At 44.1% G+C, this 12,751-nt stretch overlaps 1 protein-coding gene across 1 annotated transcript in view; it reads right to left on the reverse strand.

Annotated features, from left to right (window-relative positions):
* cacna1aa (calcium channel, voltage-dependent, P/Q type, alpha 1A subunit, a) overlaps positions 1–12,751 on the reverse strand; it is a 64,750-nt gene that overhangs the window by 13,012 nt on the left and 38,987 nt on the right. The window contains exons 39-45 of the mRNA XM_061846547.1: positions 8,982–9,096; positions 7,028–7,135; positions 5,233–5,336; positions 4,237–4,328; positions 4,039–4,159; positions 2,956–3,069; positions 1,940–1,978 (exon numbers count right to left, since the gene is read on the reverse strand). Of these exons, the coding sequence (XP_061702531.1) occupies positions 1,940–1,978; positions 2,956–3,069; positions 4,039–4,159; positions 4,237–4,328; positions 5,233–5,336; positions 7,028–7,135; positions 8,982–9,096 (693 nt within the window). The remainder of the gene's footprint in view (positions 1–1,939; positions 1,979–2,955; positions 3,070–4,038; positions 4,160–4,236; positions 4,329–5,232; positions 5,337–7,027; positions 7,136–8,981; positions 9,097–12,751) is intronic.

Genomic DNA, 12,751 nt, shown 5'->3' on the forward strand with positions numbered 1-12,751 from the left:
GCAAAGTTGACAGACACCAGGTAAGATCATGCTGAGGAAGATTAAATTGGGGAAATTTGGAAAAACTCTTCTCCTAATAAAATGAGTCATAACTCTAGAAAACAATTGTAATGTTTACTAGTCCTCAATGTTGTCCCTGAACGAGTTCAAGGAGCGAAAGCGCATTAACAAGTTCACATTTTGAGAGAACGTGAATGCAACTTGTGCCTGACGAACATTAGCGAATTGGTGTCAAAGAACTATTTTCAAATGAATGTTCATTTTCATTCGAGAGTAGCAGTTTGTGCTAGGGAGTTATATGACAAAACCCATTGGGACAACCGCCACTCGTTTTTACGTTCGGGAGGCAGGTCACAGCGGCCTGTGTGTGAAAGCTGTATTCAGGGACACTGTGTGAATGGGAGCGAATGTCTGCTGGGACAAAAATATACGAGTGTCATAGCAAAATGTCTAAATATTTATGGCTGTGTGATATGTCAGTTTTTCTTTTTAATAAATCAGCAAACATGTCCCAACAATTCCCCCTTTTTTCTGTCAATATGGGTTGCTGCGTGTATATTAATGGGGGGTGGACAAAAATGTTTTTAGGAAATGGCTGCAATATAACAAACAGTGAAACCTTAATAGGGTCTGAATATTTTCTGTACCCACTGTACAATTTTAAAGGGCCACTGATAGGAAAAGCATGATTTTAAGTATGCTTTCGATTAAAAAAAAAAAAAGACAGACGGAATGGATCCATCCGTTTTTTTTGACCACACAACATGATTTTGACGATTTTGTAACTCCCGCTATGAAAATCGTCTCGAGGGAGTTTTTTGGGAAAAGAAGCAGGAAGTGACGTTATCAGCAGACGCCCACTCAGGCAGCCTTGTGTATTTATACCAGTTTTATCTGCTGCAAGGTAGCTCTTTGTTCCTTCGTGTTAGCAAAATTGCTGGCTCGTTGTATTGCTGGATATTGCTTGAACGCTCGGGAGGATGGATTTACCCTTCATAAGTTTCCAAGAGACCCGGTTCGTCGTAAAAAATGCATGGGTGTAAAGGACGTGAGCTTTGTGGGTTCCAAATGACAGGGAGGTGTGTATAGAGTTACTAGAATAAAAATAATTGTTGGGGGAGAGACGTAATCTGTAAATCAGGGGTGCTAAATGTGTCGATGTGCGCGTCAGTGCCATGCCTCCCGATCATGGCTTCGGCGCGCCGCGTCAGCCGATCACAGCTTCGGGCCACTTTACGGCGTTTTTGCGCTACATACAGTCATACATAATGTCGGGGAGTCTGTTGTTGTTAGAAGTAATCCGCATATCATCTAAATATGGCTCGAAATGATAGGGTAATATTGCCTCGGTCATGTCACTCGATTGTGAGATGTTCTCTTCTTCGAAAAGAGCTTCCGTGTCAGAAAAATCCAAAAATCTGTTGTTCCTCTCCAATAGCAGGCGCCACTACGTGTTTTCAATGGCGAATGTCCCAGTGTGATGTCTGCTGATGACGTTGCAGGCAATATGGCTACCACTTGGATGTCGAGTGAGACTTCCGCAACTTTGCGCATGGATGACACGCTGTCCGCTCATATTTTTTAGATATTGATTTTATATGTATTTTTCATTACAATATCTATTTTAGAATGTTTATAGGCACATGACTTGGGCTTTAATTGACCGTCTGTGACCCATCGAAAAATGCTCCACGACCCACTTTTAGGTCACGACCCTCCAGTTGAGAATCGCTGAATTAAAGGACTACTGTGTGTTTAGCTCAAAACCTGATACCACTGCAGTTGGTAGCGCAATAGCAGGTACCCTTCACAATGCAGAAGCAACAACTTCCTACCAAATTTTGCGCTCGTTGGTGGTGATGCGAGTCAGACGGATAGAGAGGAAATGAGAAAGGGAGGGGGGGTGGGGGAGACAAGACAGGGAAGACAAGGTACATACACTGAGGTGACTGCCACGCTGCTTCCCCTTCCTCCGCTTCTGTGTGAGCACAGAGAAAACACACAAAACATACACACACAGCCGCAAATGAAGCAGAACCAGAACAACAAAGTAACACGGGGTGGGGGTGCAGAGACCGATAATAAAGATGAATTGATTCATAACGGAGGAGAAAAAAGATTGAGGGGGCAAAAGTGTGGGGAGGTGCAGCTAAAAAAAAAAAAAGACCCACAAAAAAGTTTAAGTGTACACTGAAGCAGCAGTGAAGGTGGAGGATAAACACTTACCACACATGTTGGCAGGTAAAAGACATCGCAACAGTGCTTTATAGACACATACAAAGAAAAAGCCAAATCCACAACGCCATGATCACAAAAGCAATGATAAAATACACGAGATACACACACGCACACACACACCCACACACACAGTTTGCTAGGTGGGAACGAGAGAAAAGGCCCCTAAAATAATCAAAGGTACAATTAACCTCCAGCAAAAAGGGAGAAAAATAAAACAAAGTTGAGCAGAGGCGTAGCAACGACGACGACACCGCCAAGTGAGTACGTCGAAATCAGGCTCTGCGTACGTGCAAAGCGAACCTCTCTGACATGTTTTGTGCATTGACAACCAGAGCGCTCACCAGTGTGAAACAGCACAAAATGGATCAGGGTGTCGGATGAGAAGAGGAACAATCACGTGCAAGCGGAGATATGAGCAGAAGAGAGGACGCCAAAGGGAGAAAAAAAAGGAGACATAAAGGTCGAACTTTGCCTTGCTATGGTTCTTTAGAGTCAGAAATAAAAACGCCAGCGCAAGTATTCACTTTGAGTCTTTGTTTCATCGTTATTTTTTTTGGGGCTCGCATCGAATGCATTTTGGGATGTCATGAACCACAGCAATGAGTCATTGAGCAAAGGGCTGCGTGATCAGACAAAATAAAAAAAAATGATGGCGAGGAGATCAAATGAGGAGGGGAAACAGAGGGAGAAGGTTGGAGAGGTGACAATGCTGCTCACTTGGTTGTCGCCTGGTAGGCGGGGCATGGAAGCGGCCCTGCCGTGGCCGTCCATTGGTGGAAAGTGCTCAGTATCCGAGTAACCATCCTGCCCCATCTCTCTCATCTCTACCGTCTGCAAACAGAGCAGGAGAGCAGGAGATGTTGTGACTGGCTGCCAAGACATCGGGGGAGGTACAGGTGGCGCTGGTTCTTATCCACACATGGCAGATAGCCAAGGCTTTTTTTTTTAAACACAGAAATGAAATCAATGAGACGATCAGATGAGTATCATGATGATCTTTCCCTTTTTCACTTTGTCATTCTTCTAGTTTTTTACGTTGTTACTATGCTTCTAAAAAGACCAATCCTGTATTCTGCCTTTGGATAAAATCCCTTCGGTTAAAGAATGGATGGATTATTCACTATCACAGAAGCCTACAGAAACCAAGTAAAATCATTGATTTAAGCACTCTTTTGTGTATTATAAAGAATTGAATTTGATATATGTTTAAGTGTGCATTCTCGCCACCATGGAAAAAAAAAGGAACATCCTTGGAAGAATACCTACCAGCAAGAACAAAATCCACACTGCTGCAAGATAAACTGAAGACAGGAAGTTAACCCCCACAAACCTTCCATAAAATGGATAAGCTTACATTGATGATACATGACCACACGATCAGAACTAGCCAAAACCTGTAATAATGACATTCACTGCTTAAACAAACAAACAAAAAAAGTACTTTCTGGAAATAAAAGAGGACATGACCGGTGGACCATTGCTCAAAGGGAAGAAAGCAAAATACACGCGTCAAGCTATATTTTGTATAAAAGGTGTTCTAAAGTGGAGACATGGAATTATTTTTTTTTTCTCCAGTGGTCATGATTGAAGGAGAGAATGATGAAGTTTAGCAGCACCAGAGTTCGGAACCAATGCACCTAATCCTTTTTCAGAATAAAAACGTTCTTTGGGATTTCTTGTGGAAGTGGTGGCAAAACAAAACGGCGATTGCACACGAGAGAGTTACAACATGAAGCGATATTTTGCGGGGCTTTATGTACTGTAAGTGCCTGAGTTGGTGAGTGTGTGTGAGCTTTCTACCTGGGAGGTGGTCATGCTTCCCAGGCCATCTTCTGGGCTCCAGCTTCCGACCTTTTGGGACATCTCTTGAGCACGAGCCGTGACCCATGAGTGGCTCTCTGGGACCCCCACTTCCACCGGGCTGTCCCGCAAATACAGAGCGTCAAACGCAAAAAAAGGCCACGTCGTTCTCCGCACGGTGTCAGAAGCCAGACTCACAGGCTGCTCATTGTCTCCGTCGTCTCAGGTGGAGGGAGGGCACTGTTAAGGCCCGGACCCCCGTCCTGGGTCGGGGAAGGCGGTTCCACGCGCTGAAACAGTAATGGCGTTCGATTCTGTGTAAGATATACGACATGGCCATCGCCGGCTATCAGGCAGACCGACAGGGAAATGGGGCATGGCAAGGAGCAAAGCAGGACCGAAGGGGTGCGGGCCGCTGGAATCCAACCATGCCTTTATGGACAAAATGTCTTTAGCCGTTACTGGCATGAAACAAGGAAACTCAGTCATACTGTACAGTAGTACCCAAGCAACACGAGTAACAGGCAGCCTACATTTTGTCAGCTTCAGGTGATGCATTATTTACCAACAAGTTAAAATGAAAAGGAAAAATAGTGCCTGGGGAAGCAGAGCCAGGGACACCTAGATCAAAAAACAAATAAATCTTATGGAACACGTCATAGGGAGGGTGGGGGTACAGTATGTCGTTTCATGTATTGAAGTTCTGGATCACTAAAAGTATCCAGAATTGAAAAAATAACTACTTTCATGACCACGTTTGGAGGATCTTGTTAAAAAAAATTGGTCGAAAAGTTGATTCCTGTCTATAAAGTTCCAGGGAAGTTGTCATCCCCAGTGCGAAAGTTGAGCTTAATGACCTGCAATGTCCGAAAAAACCCCCACAACAAAACGTCTGAATCCAGAGATTGCGTCATTGAGCCAAAATAACAAAAATGGAGGACAGTTTTTAAGCAGATGCTAGTGCTGTCATTCTGTATCAAGTTTAGTGCTGCCAAACTTTAAATAACACTGCAATTTGGGCAAATTTCACATTTTCAGTTCTATTAAATATTTGTTTTTGTTTTTTTTTTAATTGCAACTCAGCACATACTGTAGACCCAACCTGCGTGCGTGCGAACGTGAGCACAGCGCCGTGATCATCTCCCGACGGCTCGGATGCCGGCTGATTCGGGCCCCCCTCCGCACATGCGTTACCTGCTCATCCCGGAGTGCCTGCGAGCGCTTGATCTTGCTCTGGCGGTAGTACTCCATGATCATCATGGCAGCGTAGATTTTGCCAACTGTCAGGTCTGTCGCTGCTGAGAGAATGACAAGTTACCCTGCAAGATTAGACCCTTTTGGTATGGACCCTGAGCGCCAGGCATGGTAGATAGAGAAGGGTGAGGCGTGCACACCGACAAACACACGAGTGGTTTCCACACACATCACGTACACTTACAAAGACATTGAGCAAAAAGTCTTTTCACAGGCAGATCGTTTTCTTTTTTTTTTCTTTTGCATTCTTTTACAGCTTTGTGATCTGCTATTAAAAAAAAAAGAAAAGAAACACTTAACGAAGTTCAGACCGAGCCACCTTTGAACTCGGCTGCATGTGTGACGTTTGTTTTATAATTACAGTGGTACCTTGAAATATGAGTTTAATTCATTGCCTGACACTCATATCTCATATCATCTGTCTCCATTCAAATGAAATGCCGTTAAAATGAATTGGAATGCCATCAGTCCATTCCAGCATCCCCCAAATACCCCAATGAACATTTTATTTTTCTATAAAATCTTACATTATTAAACCAAATTAACGCTCAATACATCATGATGACGTGACTGGGGTTTATTCAGGTGTATGCCACCAGTGGGCAGTATAGTACAGTTTTAAAGACAAACAAGTGACCCCGAAAGCTGCTGTCATCCATCCATCTATCCATCCATTTTCTCTGCTGCTTATCCTCACGAGGGTCACGGGGAGTGCTGGAGCCTATCCCAGCTGTCAACAGGCAGGAGGCGGGGTGCAGCCTGAACTGGTTGCCAGCCAATCGCAGGGAACATGGAGCGAAACAGCCACACTCGCAATTTAGAGTGTCCAATTAATCTTGCATGTTATGGGGATTTGGGAGTACCCGGAGGAAACCCACACAGGGACAGGGAGAACATGCAAACTCCACACAGGCGGGTCTGGGATTGAACCCGGGACCTCAGGACTGTGAGGCAACGCTTTACCCCACCGTACCGCCAACTGCTGTAATATAAATCCTTTATCGTATATAAAAAAGAATGTACTGTATGCCCGAGACTGAATATTATGTTATCTTTCCACATATGTGGAAAAAAAGGCATTTTTAAAGCTTTGTAACACTGCCATAAAGATATCTGTTAACCCAGCAATTCACATTATATGTTAGCATAAAGCTAGTTTTGGCAGAGTATGGTTTTTTTTTTTTTTTTTTTTTTTTTAAGAATTGTTAACTATCTTCCATACTTTGGATTGTAGTGAAGGGAGATAACCTGAGTTCAGTGACCCTACAGTGCTTGTATCATATTTATGGAATGGGGTAAGTCGAAGCAAAGAACCAGCCAGACAATGGCTTGTAGTGTACCTCAAAGAACGTACAGGCCAAGACACTCAAGGGACCACTGTAAATTGATTTAAAATAAGAAGCATGCATTAAACGAACCACAAGTATAGTTCATTTCTCGATGTACCGTATGCTCAACTCTAATTGGCCCTGTAGTGAAAAGACATCTATAGAGAGTTGCTCTATAGAAAGTCACCCTCTGATTTTAGGCTGCGGTGTGTTGGCATTGAGTTAGGCTGTTTGCACGTTCCGTCCCTACTGCGTGCCAGCTGTATCAGAGGGTGTAGCGGTGAAGAGAGACTGGCAGAAAGAAGCGATCCTCAGGTGGCGTGGAAGAAAGACACCGTCGGAGAAGTGGGTGACGCGGGGTGGGTGCGGCCAGGCCACGTCGCGCACCCTTTCCCTCTGTAACTTACACTTGTGGGGCGTGACCAGCAAGTCCAGATGCTTCTGGGAGAGATTGGGCCAGATGGCCATCATCTCTTTCCTCAGTTCTGCGTCCATCTGGTGCTTGTCAATACCACCTGACACATAGACACACGCATGCGCGATAAATACAGTTACACAGACATGTACGAGCAAGTGCACACATTCATACGCATTCATATCAAAGAGAAAGAGAAAACACAAATACAGAAAAAAATATATTAGTTGTGAAGGTTGCTGTACTGTTAAGGGCCCATCTATGTACAGTGAAGAAAATAAGTATTCAATCAAATCATGGAGGGGTCTCAAATTTTCAGCGTAGGTGCATGTCCACTGTGAGAGAGACAAAAAAAGAAAAATCCAGAAATCACAATGTAGGATTTTTTAATGATTTATTTGTGTGATACTGCTGCAAATAAGTATTTGAACACCTGAGAAAACAAATGTTAATATTTGGTACAGTAGCCTTTGTTTGCAATTACAGAGGTCAACGTTTCTTGTAGTTGTTCACTAGGTTTGCACACACTGCAGGAGGGATTTTGGTCCACTCCTCCACACAGATCTTCTCTTGTTCAGACAGGTTTCTGGGCTGTCGCTGAGAAACACGGAGTTTCAGCTCCCTATAAAAATTTTCCATTTGGTTTAGGTCTGGAGACTGGCTAGGCAACGCCAGAACCTTTATATGCTTCTTACGGAGCCATTCCTTAGTTTTCCTGGCTGTGTGCTTCGGGTCATGGTCACGTTGAAAGACCCAGCTATGACCCATCTTCAATGCTCTGAAAGAGGTTGTTGGCCAAAATCTCACAAAACATGGCTGCGGTCATCTTCTCCTTGATACAGTGCCGTCGTCCTGTCCCATGTGCAGAAAAACACCCCCAAAGCATGATGCTACAACCCCCATGCTTCACAGTAGGGATGGTGTTCTTGGGATGGAACTCATCATTCGTCTTCCTCCAAACACGGTTTGTGGAATTATGACCAAAAAGTTCAATTTTGGTCTCATCTGACGCTCTCCCATGACTCCTCTGTATCATCCAAATGGTCCTTGGCAAACTTTAGATGGGCTTTGATATGTACTGGTTTAAGCAGAGGAACCTTCCATGCCATGCATGATTTCAAACCATGACGTCTTAGTGTATTACCAACAGTCACCTTGGTAACGATGGTCTCATCCCTGTTTTCAGGTCATTGACCAAGTCCTGTCGTGTAGTCCTGGGCTGATTCCTCACCTTTGTAAGGATCATTGAGACCCCACAAGGTGATATATTGGATGGGGCTCCACTCCGATTGAGGTTGACTGTCATGTTTATCTTCTTCCATTTTGTAATGATTGCTCCAACAGTGGACCTTTTTTCACCAAGCTACTTGGCAATTTTTCCGTAGCCCTTTCCAACCATGTGGAGTTGTACAATTTTGTCTCTGGTGTCTTTGAACAGGTATTTGGTCTTGGCCATGTTACAAGTTTGAGTCTTACTGATTGTATGGGGTGGACAGGTGTCTTCATGCAGCTAACGACCTCACACAGGTGCATCTGATTCAGGATAGTGACTGAAGTTTAGGTGGACCTTTAAAGGCGGACTAACAGGTTTTTGAGGGTCAGAATTCTAGCCGATAGACAGGTGTTCAAATACTTATTTGCAGGTGTATCACACAAATAAATCGTTAAAAAAAAATCATACATTGTGATTTATGAATATTTATTTTTAGATGATCTCTCTCACAGTGGACATACACCGATGATGAAAATTCCAGACCGCTCCATGATTTCTAAGTGGGAGAACTTGCAATATAGCAGTGTGTTCAAATACTTATTTTCTTCAGTGTAATATTGTACTCATTTCTACAAAATCTAAAACATTAACCTCAGAGACAAACTAGACACAGATTGGAAACAGTCTCCAAGTACTCACTTAACAGGGTCAGATAGTACAAGTGATTGTGCACCTTCAGAAATCTTGGCAATCTTGATGTCCAGCGCAGTGCGGATCAGAGCCATGAGGGTGGAGTTAAAGTGGACCGTGTTGTCGTCGGCCACGGGCAGATCCATGCGGAGCAGTCTCTGTGGAGACGGTCGGTCAGGTTAAGGAACAGAAAGGGTTTGAAAATACTTGTGGAACCTCCAAGTGGGAAGGGAGAGGGGACTGGGGAGAGGGGAAAAGGTGGGGTAAAGGAGCTGTGGAGAGCATCTGGAGTGACTTTGACTCAAATAAGGCAAAGTTCAAATAAGAACTGATTTGAGATCTAACGCAAAAGTGATGCAAGGATCCACTATTATGTAATTTCGTGTACTGTAACTTCTGAAGATTATATTAGTTTAGTTTGTCAACTCAATAGTTTCTTTTTGTTTTTAAGCTCTCTCAGGTTGGGTCAACCAGTCTTGAAATCTAAGCGTATCATTTGGAGGACAGGTGATGTCTGTTACCCACAGCTCCTAAGGTTCAGATTGGAGGTTCACAACAGAGACCTGTCCGGAACCAATAACCTAAAACCAAGCGTGAGACATCTTTTTGGGGAGGGGAGTGCACTTTGGTTTTGAGCTCATTGGTTTGTTCCTTTAGAGGCCTTGTTGGCTTATAACGGTAAAAGACAAATAGAGACAAACACCAACTCACATAACAGTCACTATGTGTGTGTTTGGTAACAGGAAGACGACGACCACCCAGGCATGCGGCAAACCATGCAACGCCTTCCCCTTCATCGGTCCATTGCAAGTATTTGATCATTATTATTACTTTTTTAGCTCTCCACGAAGCAAACTTTCCCATCCCCCATGCAAGCATGCAATGCATACAAGATAGGCCTCACAGGACAAGCAGCTGCACAGCCGTACACAAAAAGCATCCCATGAGGGACAACAGTAGAATGAGTTTGTGCATTGTTTTAATATTAGCCGCTATTGAAGACAACTTGAAGATGCGTCGAGCGCGTTGCTAAGCTGAGACGATAGAACAAGTGGCTCCAGTGCTAAAACTTTGGTGTCCTATGTGTGGATAAATGAGCACAGACTTTGAGGGTTAATAGGTGAGAGAGAGCAGCATTCTGTGGAAAATGGAGGGGGAGGGGGAGAATACTGCAAAGAAAAAAAAAGTTGTGTCATGATTATTAAAGGTCATGAGGGGAAAATGAGACAACACTCAAAAGAGGGGTGCTGAAGCTAAAAGAAAAGATGGAGATGGGGAAAAAAATCTAGTACAGTATTAGGTTGAGAGTTAGTGCATGTATATAGAAAAAGTGGGTCAAAATAAAGAGGAAATGCAAAAGCAGAAAAAAAAGACCACAGTTGAGAAAGCGGTCCTGCCTGAAGACCCTGCTGTCTCCCGTCAGGACTGAGAAAATAAGATCAGCTATACTGTATGCGTCATTGTTCTGGGTGGAAATGGACCAGCTGGGAGGTTTAAAAGACTCCATTCCGCTCGTGCTTCGGTAACAAAATGAAAATATATGTCGAGTTATAACTTGCTGTGCATACAAGGCATATTAGCTTTATTGAGGAGGGAACGTTTAGGGTCCAAGGTAGAGTTCAGGGAGGAGGCTTTGAGTAGATAACTTGGCAGGCAGAACCAAAGGAACAACGACGGGGACTCACAACAAACGTGACTGCGCACAATCCTGGTTCAAAAAGCGCCGCGGACGGATTGCTTACAATAAATCACATCAAATCCAATCTTCTAGATTAAGAATGTTGATTATTTACATTTTACATACTTTGTAAATGTCACATTTACAACGGCTTTCGACATCATTGCAGCTGAGTTTTAATGCGCTATTTGCAACATTTTCTTATTTTGGCCAATTACTTCGGTCTTGCCGCAAGTGTAAATGTCACCGACAGTGATTTATATTCCACATTTAAAAGCAGCCAATGGAAAGAAAATGTAATGGCGCTGTTGAGCCCAGGTCGTGCTGGACGAGAGTGTTAAATAAAACAATGTACGCTGGTAATGAAGTACTCTCCTCTATCTACTGGATAATGATTAAGGTAATCTGTGTTAGAATGTGGTAAAAATCAGGTTACTTTTGTGTCTTTCTCTTCTGACAGCAAATGTGTTTGTGTTGATTATTTGGAGAGGCGCGTTCATGGAAATGGCGGTGGTGCTGATGGGCCATGCAGAGGGCAGGTGAGGGTTGATTGCTGGGGGGCGGGGGGCAGGGGGAGGTTATGCAGAGATGTGGCAGGAGCAGGAGGAGGAGGGGAAGGGGGCTGGAAACAGAATAGAACTGCATTGACGACAGAACCAAAGGACAAAGAGAAGATTGGACTTGCAGATAGGAAAAAAAAAAGGCAGCTTGGGGGCTCGGCGCTGCTACATGAAGGGTGACAGAAAAAGAACTGCTTCTGTATGGCAACCAAAGGCTCTCGGAGGAAAACACATCACTGACACAAGCCCTTCTGCTCTCTCTACCATAGCGAAGAACACATACTGTCTCTGTGTGGGTGCGTGTGACCTCATTCTTTGCATTTGCGTTGGATATGTTTGAGTGCGTTTGCACCATCCACAGGAAGGAACGAGTCAGAGGATGGAAGTCTGGCGGACCTTCCGAGCACTGCTGCACATGCGTGCTTCTTTGTGGAAGTGGGATGTGTGTCTGGGCTCGATGTCAGTATGCTTCTTTAATACGCCATACGGACAAAAGTATTCGGGCTTCGAGTCGATACGCGATAGGAGCTGTAATGGTAGGAAATATACTCGATAAAAATGTAATGATGTCACTGATGTTTGTTGACGAGCTCTGTTCAAGTTGATCGCAAGGCTTTCGGGGTCAGGGTCAACAAGGTTGTCTGCACCAAATTCACCCAACAACCAGGGTGGAATAGAAAAGAGCCTTCCCCAAACTGTTCTCACAAAGTTGTAATCATTGAATTGTCTTTGCAAGTTGGAGAATACAATTTTTCTTTTGGGCGGTGGGTTACGGCAATACTTTTGTCCACATAGTGTATGCGCCCTGTCGTATTTTGTGTACAGCAAGTGAGCTTGGTGTCTAAGGTGCATGGTGCAAACGAGCTGAGAAGGTCCCTCTTTTCGTTCCTTCTTGTGGATAAGCATCCTCGTCTCACCCAGCATCACCCTATTTGTCGCCCTGCCTCCACCCGAAATTTCCACACTGCCACACAACAACCACAACAATGACCAGCCCACCCCCACTCTCCACGAAACAAAAAAAAAATATTTAGAAATATGACCCAAAATCAAAAAAACAACAGCAATAAAGATTGTTGATGTCTTACTAGCACCTTCTAAATCCCCACCCTTGCCCACGCCCTTTCACCCCCCCCATTGGAGAGTGAGGGCGGGGTCCTCTCTAACCTTGTAGGCCACCCGTGCAGGACACCTCTTCCCGAGGCCTAGTGGAGGACACATGTGCCTCAGCATGTCATACATTTGCCTGCAACTGATCCTGCCACTGCACCATCGGCCAGTGCCGCCAACCCGTTAACCAAGAGACAGAAGAGATGGATGAAAGCAAAGAGACAGAGCGATGGGTGGTTAGAAATGGAGATATAGTTAGAAATGGTGTCAAGGAGAGCGTGAGAGAAAAACCAAAAGGAAAAAAAAAAGAAAGACAAGGTTATTGGGTTGATTTGAGGACTCTGTGGCCTTGATGAGGCTTCGATCTGAGCTATACAAGTCACTTAAAGGTTATTGAGAATGTCAAAAAAGACATTCGGTGAGCTCTAAATACTAAACATGTGAGTATGTGATGTACACAGTACG

The sequence above is a fragment of the Syngnathoides biaculeatus genome, chromosome 16 (genome assembly GCF_019802595.1).
Source record: "Syngnathoides biaculeatus isolate LvHL_M chromosome 16, ASM1980259v1, whole genome shotgun sequence".
Classification (NCBI taxonomy): Eukaryota; Metazoa; Chordata; class Actinopteri; order Syngnathiformes; family Syngnathidae; genus Syngnathoides; species Syngnathoides biaculeatus.